This window comes from Falco naumanni, chromosome W (genome assembly GCF_017639655.2).
Source record: "Falco naumanni isolate bFalNau1 chromosome W, bFalNau1.pat, whole genome shotgun sequence".
Lineage (NCBI taxonomy): Eukaryota > Metazoa > Chordata > Aves > Falconiformes > Falconidae > Falco > Falco naumanni.
Window position 1 is genome coordinate 16,031,934 of NC_054079.1, and position 18,877 is coordinate 16,050,810.

Below are 18,877 nucleotides of genomic sequence, written 5' to 3' on the forward strand. Positions count from 1 at the left end.
CCATTTAGCTGGTAGAAATATTAACCCTCAAGCTGGTATAGAAACTTGAAAAAAAAATTTGATGATGACTTGTTGAATGCAACATGAAAGATGGTCACAGCCCATAATTAATTTAAAAAAGTGGAATATTTTTTTCTCCTAATGTCAGAATTTGTGTCCATTGGAGATAGATGACTCCTGTTATCTGATTTTTAGAGACAATGTACTACTTATGGGCCAATATACAAAACCTCCATATTTTTTTTTTTTTTTAATTACAAGCTGTCACACTCTCTTTCATGCAATCGCTTTCAGTATGATGTTCTTTCTTTACTAGAAATTGTAACAATTTTGGTCATGTGATACTGACTTAAACTCTCCCAGTCTCCATCAGATCAGTGTCTCCCCTTATCCATGGTCCCATTGACATTTCTGGGTTGACTCACAAGAAGAGTTTTGCTCTGTGATTGCACTTCAAACACCACTAAAGCCTGTGGGCATCTTTGCTTTGACTTGGTGGCTTTGGATTAGCTCAGCTTGAATGTGGCTGGTAAACTCTAGCCCTTAAGCAGTTAATCAGCTTTCTTAAGAAATAAGCAAATAAGATTCCTCTCCTTTATACATACAATACGCAGGGTTTTTTACATTGAGCATTATCATAAAAAGCATGTTTATGTTATTTTGAAAATGTATTTTTACAGAAATTTATAAACACTATTATATCAAACATTCTCAAAAACTGGAGAAAAAACCGACACAAAACCTGGAAGAGCCTCAATGGAATTCTCCCAGTACTATTTGTCTACTTGCATACTTCATATTTCAGTGTCCTTTACTGCAAACATAATTTAGCCATATGAGAACAGGTAAAGTTGACAACAAATCTCCAACAGTTTTGAATAGGACCTGGATCTGTTGTTTAATGAAAGTAATTTGACATCTAATGTATGGGAGGTTTACCTGGCATGCCCATTCTGTTACCTTTATTCACATTGAGCAATATCTTAATTCCCAAATAGTCTCATTCACTTCCATGGGATTACATATGACAAAAGTATGTAAAAATACTGAAAACAGTTTTCAACTTTTTAAATCCTTATGTCAACAACTAACATCATTATATTCTTCTTTATATATATTTTAATTGGAAATGACTTAAGAGTAATATTTGCAAACATTTCTGTATCAGAAATCAGTGTACAAACTTTAGGAAAGAATCTGCTTGTAGTTGTGCTATAGTTCTGACAGTCTGAAAGTCTCTCTGCTGTGACCAACAGTTTCACAGGTATAAATGCTTTATTTATCTACTCGCTTATGTCACACTTGATACTCCCTCAACCTGGCACAGTTTAAGCTTAAACATACATATATCACACTAACATGAAATTATTTTCCCTTACCACCATGTTATTTTCCCTTACCACCACCAATTTTCAGCACAATCAGTAATGGGACATTAATGCATATAATCTAAGTGAAATGCACTTTTTCAAGTAGTTTGTCTAACATAAAATTGGATCAATTATAATGAAAGCTTGGTTTCCTATCCTGCAAAAATTTAAAAATGCATTAAACTTTGTATGTTGGGAGTAGTCATACTGACTGTAATGGATTAGTCACAGTTCAGGAAGTTAACCAGCAGAATAAGGTTTTATTCTCTGTCTTACTAATTTTGTTTGTTCTTTCAAGAAACAAAAGAAGAAACAACCTTTTTTTTTTTTAAAGTATTACTGAATGGCTTAAAATATAATTGGTGAAAGGTCATTGACTGCAATATCCTGTATGTTACCACATCTCAATAGAAATGCTTTCCCATGGCTTGAAATGCTTAAAGTGTAATCCTTGCTAGAGGAAAAAAAAATGCAAGCCATATCTAATCCCAAATTCTAGCTATACTGTAACATGTACAGTCACCCGTAAAGGAGCCCTTTTAATAAAACAATGTATGTTAACTTGCTCAACAATTTATAGAATGTATCTATTTTGGTCACTGTAATAAAACAAGTTATATATGTACATATTAAAAAATCCAAGTGTAAATAATTATACAATATTTCCACACAGAAAACAACTAGTTGGACATGATATGAAATGTAAAGCAAATTGCTGAAAATCTCTTCAGTCTTTGGGATGATCAAAGTATAAGTAACAAAAACTTACAAATAATGATTGAATTTTCATAAAAGAAGACTTTTGATGGAAGGACAGAAGGAATTCCCCTCCTATGCACCCTCATTCCCCATGGCTTTTACAGACTCAGACCCTTCCCCAATAAGCCACAGGTGGGTTTTTTTTAGATCTAATGATGTGTTTTAATGAGGTTTTCTTCTTCTGTATAACAGTATTAATAAGGTTTCCATGATTATTTTTTTTCATAAAACATCTTCTCTTATTCAAGTTTATAGTGCTTCAGAAGTTTCAGGCTATTTAAACTCCATAAGAATATGAATCTGATCCAATTATGTTAAAGTCTAATGAAATAGAAATTCCTTTATTTACTGTAAAAATTTAGTTACCTTCTGTTCTGATAATTCAATCCAATTTTTATTCCCTGACCCCCCCAAAAAAGTCTTGTAGTTACAAGCCTATAATTATACATAGCAAAGAAAGATAACTGCTCCTTGCCTATGGAAATATATATAGTTATTCAAGTTCCAACCCCTCTCTAAGCTGCTAACCATCACACAACATATGCCATTTAGCAATTTGTCTCCTAGGATATTCACAAATTTCTTTCCAGTGCTCTCCAGCTGTTCCTTCTGCTGAAGATCCCAAGGTTAACTGACCAATGACTTCATTCCTTGACCCCCTGTCTGAATCTAAAACCAAAAATTCAATGCTGATATCATCAAGGCCCTCACAAGGAATGTCAAAGACAAACAATTCATTGAACACTGCATTGGGGGTGCATTTCTTCACATGGGTTTTCTTTTTAGAAATTCTCTTCTTAGAATGGTACAGGTTCACTTTGACATAAGGGTCTGCAATGAAAAGAAAAAGCACAGATCAGCTCTTGAACAGCGTTTAGAAATTCGTTGATCTAGTTTAATGGCAAATTTCATAACTTATCAACATAATTACATCACAATGAGGAGATATTTCAAGTTGTTAATGATGATTCATCTAATCTAATTTTTGTGTTTACATCAGAATTAGTCCCTTTAAGCTTTCTTTATGGTCATCAAAGATGTAATCAAGATGGTGAAGTTTAGGGTGTGATTCATCTGATCAAACACTGGTGTTTCCATGAGACAAATCCTGCCCTGCAGTCCATTAACCCTAATAACATCCTTACTACATAAAAAGGTGGTCTGAAAGTACACAAAATTCTAATAGACAAATATCTATCGTTACATACTTATGTGTAACAGAACTCTGCTTTTCACACGTTCTACCAGTAGGGGATAATCATTAGCCTTAATAAGACTCATACAAAGAAAAGCCTCAGAAAGGAGAGAACAAGCTAGTGCTGAGAGAATGGATGTGATTAATTTCTGTTGTGGTTCCAGCAAAGTCAATTAGCTTGATTAAATTGCTCCCACCAATTTTTATTGAGCATATTTAACACTAAACTTTAAATGAACAGGTATGTGCATTGTTAGGATATGTACTTGACTTTGTGTCTGTGCTGAACTACTATTGAAGAAGGGAAGGGAAAATGTCCGTATATTTAGCTCTTAACCAACTTTGAGTGTTTGCATTCCTCATAATTATTCAACTATTGCAAGATTCCTTTGCTACTGTCTTCAACAACAGCTATATTCCTTCCTTCAGAGGGATTCTAGAAAATGCTTTAACAATCATCCCTTTCAAGTAACTTGGCATTTATTTCAATGCATATGTGGGCCTGTTTCCAAATTCTCATAGTGCAAATATGCAGTACAAAATCCTTTCTACTAAACCCAGTCAAACAAAATAGTCTATGTAAACAGCTAATAAACATCAATAATAGTTGAATACTTTTTAAAAAAAGTAAAATCAAATCTGAACCATGTTTAGAAATTTTATGCCAAAGTTATCAGACTGAAATAGTTGTATGATGAAAAGGTTTTTGCTTCCTTGAACTGACAAGAGTTTAACAGAAGTAAGGTGTGATAGAATACAACTTCAGTTTCATAGTCTATCATCATAACAAATACTTTAAAATAAGGTTTAATGTAGTTAAAATTTCCATTGGCTTTGAAATAGATATTGCCACACAAGCTCTAAAAATATCAAAATCAATATTCATGAGGAGATTCATAATGTTGTTAATTTCTGTTTAGAGGGAATTTTCTGACCGTTACCTCTGGCCAGCTACTAGATAAGGCTGGAATGTTCCTCTTGATTTTATTAGGTCTGTTAGGAGACCTCAACACCAGTGATCAAGGAAACCAAGGAGGTTGTGAGAATGGAACAGCTTCTAAGTAAAAAAAATCCCATCTTCCTAACAAGACTGAGTTATGCAATTGTTTAGCTTACCCCATAGAAAAACCATTTCACCCTCTTCCTTGTCCAAGATTTCTGTTGGGCTGAGGGGGAAGTCACAAGGGAAATAAGGACTGTCATGAGTGCAGCATGTTAGTGACACCCAAACAGCTACTGAACCTGGCCTTGCTGATGAACAGCAAATGATGAACTGTCTAAATTAACTAGGTGTCCAGATGTAGCATGGCTGCCTGTATCTCTTAGAAATATGATTTTCCTATTATAATTAGCAAGGTTGTACTGAGGGAAGCAGAAAGAACAAACAAAATTGATAACTTTACCCCTAAGAGGTACAGTAAACAAATGCGTAGTTTGGATGTGATATAGGGTCCAGGTGATTGCTGAGACTAGGAAGGATTTTATTTTCAAGTTATCTTTCCACCTTGGTGAACCTCAGCCAGACTTGAGATCAGCTTGCTGTCCTGCTGTCTTCATGAAATCTCCGCTATCCCCTGTGACATTGGGGTTGATTATTAGAAGTATGTATGCTCTCTTATAGTGGAGCAACCTTGGGCTCCATTTATATCCTTTCTCCTTATGATATGTGAATAAAAGAGAGATAAGGAGAATTTCAATGGAACTTCACTATGTAAATGGGAGTGATCTATAAGTTTGTTCTGTTGGATCCAACATGGATTAACTTTCTAGGTAAATTGCAATATTTCTTTGTATGAGAAGTAGAAACACTGTATTACTGGCTGCAGCAATTATGATTCAGTGGTTCCCAAATCTACTTCTTCTTTTCCTTCTTTCAAAAAAATCCTGTGAAATGAAAGAATACCAGTCCTATACAGAATCACCAGCAGTTGTGCTACTATTTGTGTAGTCCTTTGTTGTGTACTGTTCTTTTTGTGTGGTTGTCTTATCCCTAGTATATTGTACATTAAATTTTATTCTGTTACTATGTTATCTTGCACTAATATCCATCTAAGTGAAATTCTAGTGTTGGCTTCAAATGGAGTTTCATTGAATGCAAAATGGCACCAGACCAGGGGAAGGGAGTGCAAAACCTGCTCCTTAGATCATCCCAAGTATAGCTCACCATAAAGCATGGATGTTATGTTATAACCTGCTTCCAGCACTGGCATAATTCACCTTTTCACCTTGCCAAATAAATGTTAGTGCTCAGTGGGCCAAATTCAGCACAGGTATATCTGGCTTCTTTTCTTGGTGCTAAGCTGAAATAAACCATACGGTGATCTCACTCAATACTGATTTTCTATAAATAAACTGATTTTTTTGGTCATAAATAAAAGCTTTTAGTATCTGCAAACAACATCCCATACTTATAGCAGGTGGGTTCTGCTCAAGCCAATCACAAACCTCATTGGTTTCCACTGCTAACAGATGTCATGTTCTTTTAACGTGATTGAAGAACAAATTTGTAAAATACATGCCCTGGAAAATAAAGCATTGACTTAGATATGAATAAAATGAATATGCTGTAAATATTAGACACACCATTTCTGTATTTATGGGATATTTTTAGTCTCTGAAATGCCACATTTAATCTGTCTTCTGTCTGTTTCTTTTATATTCTTAGGGCATATTCATTAGTAAAACCATTACCTGATAATCCTGACACATCAGATTTAGGTAGATGCCTGGCTTTTAAAACAACCACAGTGAGCGTGTTTGTTGTAGACTGATAACAGAGAGAGATCAGTAATTCTCCACGCCCAGATGATTTCTGAGGAAATGAAAGAAAAAAAGAAATAGCACTATTTATAAGCAATTATATTGACCAAGCTTTAAACCAGAATTAAGAAGATTTATGAAACATCACATAACTGTCTGCTCTGAAATGATGTAAAGGGATATAACTTATTGAGCTATGCTGTTTTACATAGCAAATATGATTTCCCTCCACTATAGTTATATAACTCTTTTTATGATTGGTTATCAGACTAAATGAAAATAAATAATAAATAAGTGAAAATACAAGTTGACATGACATTAGATTCAGAGATTAGAAATGAAATCCTACATCCAGAGGGGAAAGATCTTAAGAAAAAAAAAATCATAAAGCTATATTGAAAGAAAAATCTAATAAAGACAAATAAATAAATAAATAAATAGATTAATCTTCAGTTAAATCTTTTAAACAGGAAAGATTCAAACAGTTAGTGAAATCTCATCCTTGACACTTCCTAAAGCAGTATAATATACATGAATTAAAGATGAGATCAAAGGATTTCTCTATGATTATTAGATTTGAATTTGCAGTAGTTTATTTCACAGAAAGGAGGAAGGCAAGGGAAACAAGCAAAAATAATACCTTATATACCAAAAAACCCAAGAAGTTATCAGTGACATAGTTATAGTTGTAATATAGCAATAGAATTGCAAAATAATAGTATTAGTTATAGGTATGCTGTCTGGTAGACATTTATTTGATTTGGCAGTATGCTTGCTCTTTGAAAACAATCAAATTGAAAGTCAACACACATTCCACTTCCTTAGTAGAGATTAAGAGACATGTGTGTGATGCATGTGCCTTTCTGTGGTTCAGCTGCGATGGTTGTAAATGATCTTTACGTTCTGAAATGAGACAAGATGGTATGAAATATTTTTATCCCAGTGAAATCAGTATGTTTGGCCATTGGCTTCAGCAAGACTTTGGCTTCTCCTCCCCCCCCCCCCCCTTACTATCCTTAGCAGAGCTGCAGCCTGTGCCACAATTCTTGAGGGAGAAGGTAGTAACAGCACTGAAGTGCAAGAACATACTAATGCATATGGTCTCTAACTGGTTCCAATTTCATAACTAAAGACTACCTGCGCTCTTTAAGAATCTGCTATAAAATCCGTGTAGCTGAAGTGAAAGATTTACATTGATTTCCATAAGCTTTAAGAAGGAATCTTGTTAAACAGAAAAGGGGAGGGAAGAGAAGGGGAATAATACCTAATTCTTTGCATTCTTTCCTTTTAAAGTAAATTAATGTGGATTGAAGCCTCTTGACCAGGTGCAAATGGGTCCACTCAAACCTGCTGGACCAGCTGAATAAGCAAATAGAGTTTAGGACATTAGCAATTTCTTGCAATATGCTCATTGTAATGTTCTTTTATTACATTTGTGCAATTACTTCCTCATACTGCCATTATGAAAGCATCTCAATGACTTGCATGATAAGCTTGTTTCCTTTTCTTTCCAAGATGGTAGCAGCATTACACAAGAATCATAACTAACACTAGCACAACACTTTTAAGCTTTAAATAGAAAACATGTTACCCTAACATTTGTTTTGATGATCTCTCTGTCCATTAGCAGACTTCCTTCTGACAGTTCAGTTCCTGCGAGGGAAATGAGGACTTCTCCGATGACATCATCTCTGGAAAACCTGTCAAAACTCAAGATCATAAAGTGAAGCGTTAAGTCTTGAATTTGGCTATAGGGGATCCCATAAAACGTGAAGGTCTCATTGAAAGCTGGATCTAAGGTTTTCCTCATCACTCTGGTTTTCACCTTGTGCTTTTTCTCAGGCAGGATTGTCATTTTGATGTAAGGATCAGAAGTCATTGACTGTTCATCCATTGCTGGCAGCCCACGTGCTTCTTTGATGTTCACTACAAATGCCTTTTTCTCAAAGTTGTACTCTAAGGAGAAAAAGAGAGTTCCGAGCTTGTCTTGTTTATCTTCAGTTGACAGGGAAGTGATTGATTTTAAGCTGTTGGGGGATACTGAATCTTTCTTCCTTTCTGCAAAGTGCTTAGGAGACAAATTTTCAACATTTGGAGAGCTCTGGATTTTCGGGGTTGTTTTGGGGAAGTTGCCATTTAGATCTCTCTTCTCTAGGTCAAGATGGAGAGAATTGTTCAGCATCACTGATTTGTTCTTTGCTTCACTTTTATCATCTGCTCCAAACTTCTTACTGTTGAGATTCTCAGGGTAAATATCAACTCCCTTCAGAACATGGACAAACTTATATGGAGGGGTCTTATTTGATTTGGAAGATTTACGTTGGCAGCAGATCCAAGCAAAAAGGGAGACAGAGAAGACAAGGCCAAATGCACTGAAGATCCCAACCACTGTAGGAATTTCATCTGCAAATCAAATAAATAGCAACAAGCATGTAAGCAGCAATGCCTTGGACTCTGTGTGATATTTAATAAAGTAATAATTTAGTAAAACAAACTTGCAACAGTGGAAGGCCAGAAGAATATTAATGGAATGACATTGTTTATGCATAAAAGCAATTATGTAACAGTTCTGATTCTCTCGATTAGTAAATTGTTCTGGATGAGAAAAGCAAAATTATCCCCCTTCTATGTATTACTAAATCAGTTTCATCTAGGTAAAAGCTGGGCAGATAGATGTGCTGCTACTATACTTTTGCTTTTTAGTGGGATGATTAAAAAAAAATCCACAACAATACTGTCAAAGCAAAGTAGGACATAATGTTCCAGCACAGAAAGGATCGGGCCTGGCTATTAATTTCTTCTGACAATATTCATGTCACTTTCCCTTTGCCTACAAACTGTATTAGTCTACATACTTAATTGTAAGAACTTAAAAAAATGATTGAAAATTATATACATAACCAAAAAGTATTATTTCTAAGTTAAGCACGTGGCTTTGAGATTCAAGAATTCCCTGGGCTGCAAAAATTTAAATATACATGCTATAAAGATAGAAAGCAAGAAGTAATTAAAAACTAATCAGAATAATAGCTTTTAAGAATCATTTGCACATTTGCAATACTTTTTCATGAGTTGACAGACTTTTTATAGTAATAAATATTATGCTATACTTTAATTCTACAACTACTGAAAGCAGTGGTAGAATCAATTTAGTGTTTAATAGTGTTTAATCTTTCTTAAATAACTAATTTAGGTAGGTATTATGTCACAAGTGTGGTTAGAAACATCAGGTGGGTGGGGTAGGAAAGAAGATGAAATGGTTACTAAAATGGTTTTATATTTACAAATAATTTCTTGCTGTTGTGATAATGTAAATCAATTGGTTAACATTCAAGGCAGTGTATTAATAGGAAACATCACCTCCTGATTCTGGAATAAGCTACTATTTCAGTTACCTGATATAAATCTGGAGTCACTTCAGCCAATGGAATGATCCTTGAATTAAGCCACTGCTAAAGCAAATATAATCTAGGCTAGAGTCAATATTTGTAAAAGCAGAGTTCAGAAACATTTCTACTTACTACTTTTTCTGAGTAAGCTATTTATGTAGCTATTTTACCAGTGCACCTATATAACTGGTATCACAGTTGATCACCCTACATCCAGTGTGTAGAAATGACAAAATTGAAAAGTTTATTGTTATTGTTCCTATTCTCAATGAATCCAGACTGATCAATATGTAGCTGATTAGCTGAAGACACTGGGATCCTGTATTTTCATCTGCCAGGCAATGTCATTTACAAGACTACCTTTCACTTTAAGTAATGGTAGACAAGACTTTCTCTACAACAAGAAAAAAGGAATGACAATTATTCCAAAAATGGCTTGAACAAAGATTTTCTCTGTAGCAGAGGACGCATTTACATCATTTAACTCTGAAGCCACGCTACTTTAACCAAGAAAGAGTAAACAACCCCAAACCTCTCTCATCTGAAAATGCACCTACACAAACCTCCTCACCTCTTCCAGTGCTTTACCGGGGAGAATATATAGGGAGGAAAGGAGAGAAGGTAAAGAATGAAAATTCACACAACTTCTGAGACCGAAGAGAACCGAGGGAAATCCGGTTCCTCCCAACAAGCTGCGTGCTGGGAGGCGCTGGGTGGCTCAGCAGAGGCTGCCTGCGTGCGCTGAGCCCGGGGAGGGGAGCAGCCCCCAGCCCCGCGGCGGGGAGTTGGGGCCGGGACGCGCTTACCGAACTGCTGGCGGCTGGCGGCGATCGGAGCCATGTTGGCGGCGTGCGCTGTCCGCGGTCCTGGAGCCGCTGTCCGCGGTACTTGAGCGGCGTCGGGGGTGCAGGAGCCGCCTTCCCGGTGCCAAGCAAGCAACCTGCCCGGGGTGCTGAACGCTCTGCTCTGCTGTCCCCGGCTCTCCTCTCTCACAGCGCCCGGGCAACAGCCTTTTCCAGAGTGGGGTTAAAAAAAAAAAAAAAAAAAAAGAAAACAACAACAACAAAAACCAGCCCAAAGAATCCCCGAGACACGAGTGGTGGGAAAGGTGGAAGAGGAAGCAGTGAGGGGACTGGAGGAGAGGGGGAGGGGAAGCATTGGTCCTCCCCTTTGCACACTGATTTGCAACCCCCTTCCTGTTTTAGCTCTTCAGAGTAGCTCCACTCCGAGACTGAAGACGTGGTTGAAACACAAATTGACGCAATCCTCATGCTACAGGGCTGAAATCAGCACCTTTCCCACCTCACATCCCCCCTCCCTAACCACCACACCCTCCCTGTTTGTCTGTCTGTCTCGTCTGTCGTGTCGTCCCGTCCCCCCCCCCCTTCCTTTCTGGGCATTGAACACGCACTCGTTGATTGTTTTAACTGCCCTGCTGCAGGATATAATCTCCCATCCTCCGTCAGACACAGACAGTGAAATCCTAATGTGCAACTTGTGTAATACATGGGTGTTTCTGTTTTGCTAGGGTAAAATTTCTTTATTTACTTATTTATCTATCAGCTGGACAGGATAAAACAGTGTGATGGAGATGCCAACTCAGATGGTCCAGACACCTTGGCTCCAACTGCAAGGCATACATTTTTCCTATGATTGACACGATACACTTACTTGATTTGAGTCATGAAAACTCCTGATGTGCCTTCTCCCTGTCCCTCCTCCTCATTCTTTCCACCATCCACCCCCACCTAAACACTCAACCCTCACTTTGGAAATCCTCTTGACCTTCCTGCAGGTCTAGGAACAAGTTGAATCTACCTAGATACTTCTGGATTTTACCAGGCTTAGTCTGTCTCCCAGTCTGGACTGAGAGCATGGTGAGGAGGCAGGGGGAGTCTGGCAGGCAAGAGAAATGGGGGGAAACAGGATGAGAAAGCAGACCTGCCTGTAACTAGAACCGCTGTAGCATATAATAACCCAAGCTAATTCCTGGTGCAACAGAGCTGCAAAAGCCAGCACCTGGCATCTGACTCGTCATGGATTCAGAAGGAATCATAGCAGCCAGTTTTGGAGCCCAACTGCTAATTCTGCTGCATAAATAGGAAACAGGTGTTGTTGCTTTTCCAAATAACAAAATCCAGATGCAGGCTTAGTCTGGCATGACCCTGATCCACAGTGGGCCACTTGGAAGCTGGTACGTTTTGGCCCACTTTAAAGCATGTTCTTGCTTCACAGTGAAGTCAGTGAAGCTCCTTGGATTTTAGAAAAAAATAAAATAGGAAGGCCATGGAATCATAGCAAGTTAGCATCAAAATACAGCTGAATGAAGCACCTGGCTTATCCTGAGAGTAGAGACCATTTTGGTTAATATTGTTTATGCTTATCTATTTCTGTTACACCTTCAGCAACTTGGCCTTGGTATGCACCTGCACAACTTCCAGGAACAACCATATCCACTACTCCAGTTTTAATTTTATCCCATCCCATTTAATGAAAAACAGAGAATAGGTTGCCATGACTGTTCCTCTTACAAATACCTGGACTACAATGAACTCAGGTATTAGAAGGTTTCAGAAACAGTTGTTCAGGTCATATTTGTGTTTTGGCAACAGAATTTGAATTGGGATGTTTGAGTTCATGTGTTGGCACCAGTCCAAGCAAATCTGGCTCTAATTCTCTCTTCTTTCTGCCAGTCCTCCTTCCCCCCAGCCCTGCTATTCACCTCCCTTTCTCTGTCCCAAATCCATCCTTGCTCAAAATGTGCATCCATTGAAAGTAATTACATTTGAGTTTATACCACATTCCAGGTATAGAAGCCTCCAGACATGACTGAAATAAAGAACCTTAAACAAATTTAGAGTTAACTAAACAGTGTTTAACTGGGATTTTAGACTACTGTAAGCTGTTACTCTGTCTGGACTTTAAAAACAATAGACTGAAAATCAATATATGGTATATCTTGGTAGCATGTTTAACCTATTTGAGCTGGGATATAGTGTACATATATATTATGTTGGTACTTGTATTATTGTCAATATTTTTTTATTATTTTTATTTTTGAATGAAATCCAAGACATCCTTTGTTGATTTATAAAAAAATTATGGATCACATGGAAATATAACAATGATTGATTCAGGTTTTCTTCCCTTTAGTTTCTCAGATGTCCCAAGGATATGTAAAAAGCATTTACACATTGTATATGGTTTTCTTTTTCTTTTCTGTGATAATGCTGATTAAATGGGGAAGATACATGTCCTACTTTTGTTTTGGTTTTGTTTTACTTTCTTATTTTCCTCCCCTCATTTTCCAGAATTCCTGATGGTTCATGTTAGATTTTAGACAGTAGTTAAGACCTGAGTGGTGCTGAGTGCTGTACAAACATATAGTAAAGAGCCCTTTCTTTCATCTCAGTTCTGTGTATGTGTAGCTCTTTAAAGCAATATGGGAAATGTTTTACAATAGCATCTCTCTGTCTTTAGAAACTTGGAGCTACCAAGAATGTGTCTATACATAAGCATCTGTAAACATACATCCAGATATACAAATGAATTCTTTTTCTCTTTATTGCATTGGGCAGTGAAAGAGCAAATAGCCGTTTTTTTACATCACTCATGAACCTTCTATATTTAATTACATGACTCCACTTAATGGAACAGAGTGCACATCATAGAAAATACTGGAGGATGAGGTGGAGCACTGAGTTGCTGACACATCTTGAGACAGACATACTTTTTGCTCCTTGTGTTGTGCAAGCACCATCTAGTGTACATCTTATACTCATCAGTACCAGATGACTAGCGTATACCCATGTAGGCAGTACAACCACAAAAATACATAACCAACTCACTGCTGCTTCATTACACTTCTGACATGTGGCCAGAGGAAAAAAAACATCATGTGAACCCTGTGTGTTTCTTAACCAATGAAGTGACTATCTTTCAGTTCAGTCCCACACAACAGTAATGACTCTCCATTTTTGTGGCTATATGTTCTTGACACTTCCTTTTGTTCGAAGAAAACATCCTGGATACTTCAGCAAAACTTCACACAGTTTGCAACAGACTCTTCTGTAAAAACTTGGACTAGGAACTCACTGCTCAGGTAATATTCCCTTAATTTTCCCAGCAAACAAAATACAATGATCTCAAATACTTTCAGCTTAGAGACAGAACATTAAAAGGAGCTGGTTCGGATTTTGCCTGCATTGAGTTGAAATAGATTGATCGTCTGCAGCATATCTCTCTATATGATCTGGCTGACTGTATCATAACAAGGCCTTCTGTGGTCTGAAAACAAGATTACCAGTGCACATGCATGTGCAGAGCATCCTCCTGTTACTCCGAGCAAAGGGAGGGTGGTTGCTAAGCGACAGAGTCCATTCACTTCCCAAAGCAGATAGTCCTCAATATGGGACTGGAAAAGGTGATCCCCCACCTGCAAATGAACTGTCACCATTCTTCAGATCCCATAGCCTGTGTGTGAAGAAAACCCAATGATCCTCTCCCTCTAAAAAACAAAAAAACAAAGTTAATCTAAACAAGACACACACACCCCCGCCCCGAAAGTCAACCAACATTTAAAAATAAAACTTGGTGGTTTATATGTATGAGGTGAAGCTGGTGAAACAGCTCCTTTCCATCTTTCTGAAATGTTCCCCTGGAGCTTAAAATCAGTGTTTCACATTTTCAAAACTAGCAGCTAAATTTGAGTTGCCAGTTGACAAACTACAGATGTTAATTAATACTATTCAACATCTATGAAAATCAATCCCTGCAGCCATGCTTACAAAATAAAAATTCAGTGAGAACACAGGTATCAGTCCCAGATTTTGGGAAGTGCACAGCATTCACTGCTTCTGAAAGTCAAACAACTTCAAAGGGATCTACAAAGGATTTAGGTAGTTACACTGTTTAATTTCCACCTCAGTTATCTCTGCAATTAGATGGTGGAAAGGGGCTAAGCATCCCTCCCTGTCTCATCTCTCAGCCTTTGACACACCTTAAATGTCTAAAGGCATGTCTTTGGGTGTCACATAGACTGACAAGCCTGGACTTGTGACCTGAAGACAGCCTGCTGCCTATTTGGCCTTACGGACTCCTTGTTCCTCCCTAGGTTATTACTGAATTCACCTTTATGCATATTAAAGTCAAGTGTTAAGTGAAATACTTCAGTATAACTCTCAGTTTCTGCTGCAGCATGGTGTACAATTTCTGGCTTGTATTTACCAGTCCCATGTGGATACATCAGATACCACAGTGTTCCTGAAATGGCACTAGAGATATGGATTTAGAATCATCCTCTAGCTCATACATCACATCTAGGCATCTAATTTCAAGTCTACAAATCTAAAGATGAATTCTTCTCACTCTGGAGCTTGGTTGATTTGCCTCTGAACACGTTTCTAGAGTCACTGAAAAGCCCTGAACTTCCATAAAGAACTAGTGGACACAAGACAGGTCGAACAGCAGACCTGTACAAACCTGGAAAAGCAGTTGAAGGTGAGGTAGAGGTGCCTGCTAGAATGGTTAGTCTAGGTAAACTGCTTCAAATGTCATTATACAATGTCATTTAAGCAACAAAATAAATCCCCTAGCTCACTTACAGATGTGTCTAAATTAATGTTTTAAACATGATATTGAGTCATGCCTGAGGGATCAGCTTTAGGCTGAGCTGAATCTTTCTCTTGACCCCACTGGCTTTATTGACCAGACATTCCTTTTCTATAGTGGGAACTTAGAACACCTATTAAACATACAGACATGAAGTTTGGTATCCTAGTTGTAGGGCTGGTCTCTGTTCCTAAGATTAGGAGAGATGTCAAAAGTTACTGTTGCATTTAGTCACTTAAAAAAAAATATTAAAAGCAAGTATTTTTCTTCTCTACAGTAACGCTGTAGATCAGTGACTTGATGACATTGTAAGATTGGGCGAGGCAAATAATTTAAGTAGTTTAGTGGTCATGTTTATATTAAGCAACCATCACTGACTGTTTGACTGATGACAAGGTTCTGCCAAGAATGAGAAATATCACTGTCCCTTCAGAATTTTGGACAGCTTGAACAATGTTTTGCTAATTACACAATGAAATATATTTTATTTTCCTTTTTTTTTCATCATAAGATCTCCCTGTAGTTCCACATGGTGGATGAAGAGAGGAAAAAAAAAAAGCCCTCACAGCTGGAATTAAATTTTTGCAACAAAGGCTCCAGAGTGATTTCAGTCTGGATATACTGGCATGTACAGTCTTTCCAAAGTGCCTGTAGTCTTTCCAAAGTGCTCTCTGGGGGTTACAGGTACATTTATGTAATAAAGTCTCAAAAAGGAGATTTTGCGTTGGGAGGCAGCAGCTACTAATAATTCCTATGACATTTCTTACCTTTTTTCCTTTGTTTTTAAGATATTTTTTTCCAGGCAATATATTGCTTCAGGTGACAGTTTCTTTCAATAACAACTAGATTCTACTGGTTTTTATGTGCTAAGGTTCATGAATGGTAGTCTGTGAGCTGGTAAAATTACTGTGTCTGTATATGTTTTACATGCTCTGCAATACAGGTGAGCCAGAACAACTCTTACACTTTCAGCCGGGGCTATAGATACCTCAGGAGCTAAAATACTCTTTCATCTTGGTAGCCTTTGCCTGTTGAGGAAAAGACAATTTTAATTCTTCTTCAAGTATAAGTTTTGATACCAACAATGCTGAAAATAAGAAACAGAATCAGAACCTTATTAATGTCAGGAATCTCTTGCCTTTTACTTAGCATTAGCAGTTAAAGTATAACTCAAATAAATAAAAAAAGGTACCATTAGGGAATTAGGCTGAGATTTTACAGAAGTGTTATGGTATTAGAAGGCTCAAACTAATTTGAATTTCTTACCCCATTCATTCAGACTTCTTTAGAAATATCAGCATTAATTAACAGACAAGCCTTTTATAGTTTTTATTTAATGAATGAATATAAGGATGGAGGAGCTATGCCAAAACAGGGATTTAGGTGCTTAAGCCACACCTAACTCGAGTTTTATGAGCTTTAATCTAAATTTCAGACCTTGAAATCCCTGCTGAACTTATGTTTAAGGCTGGGAACATCTTACGAAACCTTAGAACAATAAGAATGACTTCCTGTAAAATGTTTTCTTCTCTTGCCATACTCAAGAAAACTTGCCCTGGTGTGTGAAGTCAAATACCTAGTTCATTTCTTCACCTTGATGGCCTGTTTTGTACCCATTCTCCAGACGTGGCTGATGGAGCAGGTAGCAGACAAATGCCTCTAGAAAGTCTTACTTCTTTCTAGGACATCAGAGATTAGAGCATTCCACCATAAAGTTTATAACCAGGTTCAAGTCTTTCCGGTGCTCTTGTTTCTTGCAGGAATATCCTACATCTCATTCTTAAAGGAAGAAATGGACCTATTGACATTTTTCCAATGTAATGTTCTACTGAGTCAGAAAATAAATATGCAACCTGAATGCAGTGTTTAGAGTAATCCACTAAAGATGGAGATCTACTTTCCCATCTTCCTTCCACGCACTACTTTAGTATAGTATTTATGGCAACTGAATATTACATGTGTAAGTGCTTCACTCCAGTGAGGCTCAAAGAGTGGAGAAATTCTCTGAAGCTCAGACTAAAGACTGCACTATAGAGGGATTAACTGAGGGCAACTAATGTGTTATATATCACATTCTTTCTTAGGACTGCTCTTTGTCTGGACTTCAAGGATTACAAGGTAGAATTATGCAAAGGTATTTCTGCTACCATTTGCAGAGTTTAAATGTAAACATGTTGCAACATTTACTGTTATGTATACACATGCACTGAGACACATCAGACTTAGGAAACTGGAATCACAGTAAATAGGAGAGGAAGGGAAGGCAAGAGATTCTGAAGAGGATTTTTTTTTCTTTTTAAGAAAATAAGAAACCTGTAAAAATCCAGATCTAGAGGTAATACTTGATCCCAAATATTTTGCAATTAGTGGGTGCCTTCATCACATGTGCAAGCTGACAAGTTCTTAAGGCTAACATGCCTTAATTTAAGCATGCAAATTAATATTACAATGTGTGCAGCTTAGTTTTTAAAGATCAACTGCTCCCAAAATTCATTGAAAATCTGATACCATACTGTTACATATTGCACTCTATTCTTAGTGATGTTTCCCCAACACAGCATGTGCTCTTTGGGGAAAAGAAACTCACCAAGTAAAAAATTGAAATAGTGTCTTTAAAAATCTACATTTTTTAAGGGAAGGTGGAGCTTCTGGAGCCACTACAGAAGTAAATGGAAATTGTAGATGAAAAAGAAGTACTCCATCCAGATAAAAGCATTTATGAGAAGTGCTTTCATTTAACTAAATATAGCATTAGGAATACTAAGCCAAATTATTTCTATGTCAGTACAATGAGGAGTAAAGTAGCTGCCTTTAAGAGATCACTCTGGAGCCCTTTAGTTGTATTCCATATGAATCTGTCAAATGGTGAAGAGTTCCATTCCTTGGTGCTGTAAGAAAAGAGGTACTTCCCCCCCCCCCCCCCTTATTTCTATGATTATTTCTTCCCACTATACATCCTGTACATTGAGGCATCCAAGTGATTCACATACTAATCAGCAATAGGTAGAAATGAAGATTTGCTCTTCATTACATCTGTAAAATTCTCTGAAATGTGTTTTGGATAATATCTGAAGCCTGAACTTGGACAAATTTTACTGCAACCTAATTCAAAAGCAGAGCACAAGGAGGGAGAGAGAATGAAAGAAGGGAGGAAAAAAGTTTGTTCAGCTCTGTAGGATAGCAAGGACAAAAAAATTAATAATGTAGTGATGCAAGCACTGGCTGACAATCCAAAAGGGGAAACTACGACTACAATTCTGCTCCAATGAATTTCTGCTTAATATGGTATGCATCACTTCTCAGGAGCTGGTTTTGTTAGAGATTCTTCAGCACATGAAGAATGCTTGATACAGCTTCATGCAGATAAGTTTAAAGGAGCCAACTGCTGTAATATTAAAAAAACAAAAACAAACAAACAAACAAAACCCACAACCCTAAACCAAACAAACAACAGTCCAGACCTTTTATGTTGAAGTCAAGACAATATTTGAATTGCTGAAAAGGATAAACAAAGTTTTTCTGTGTCCTCTCAAAAGAGTTTGAAATAAGAAGGTAATTATCTCAGATGCAGAGAGATATTGGTAGAAAAGGGGAACAATACATTTCATTTAATTCAATAAGAAATAGCAGAACATAAGTTTATACTTTTTTGGTTTTTTCCATTTTCATAAGCAGCAGACAGAAAATATCCTCCACTGTTATGTTTTCAAACGATGCCCTATACTTCAGGGTGTCATCTACATTACATCTGACAGTTACTAAGCTTCTGAATAGGGAGATCTGAGTTCTCCTAA

General features: G+C 37.2%; 1 protein-coding gene across 1 annotated transcript; it reads right to left on the reverse strand.

The window, feature by feature from the left end:
* Nucleotides 1-254: 254 nt before the first annotated feature.
* Nucleotides 255-10,491, reverse strand: LOC121080713 (synaptotagmin-4-like). Its single transcript, XM_040578844.1, has 4 exons — nucleotides 10,280-10,491; nucleotides 7,676-8,487; nucleotides 6,016-6,136; nucleotides 255-2,960 (listed from the first exon to the last, which is right to left on the reverse strand). Exons 1-4 carry the CDS (start codon nucleotides 10,311-10,313, stop codon nucleotides 2,653-2,655), a joined length of 1,275 nt encoding a protein of 424 aa, XP_040434778.1. The 5' UTR covers nucleotides 10,314-10,491; the 3' UTR covers nucleotides 255-2,652.
* Nucleotides 10,492-18,877: the final 8,386 nt, after the last annotated feature.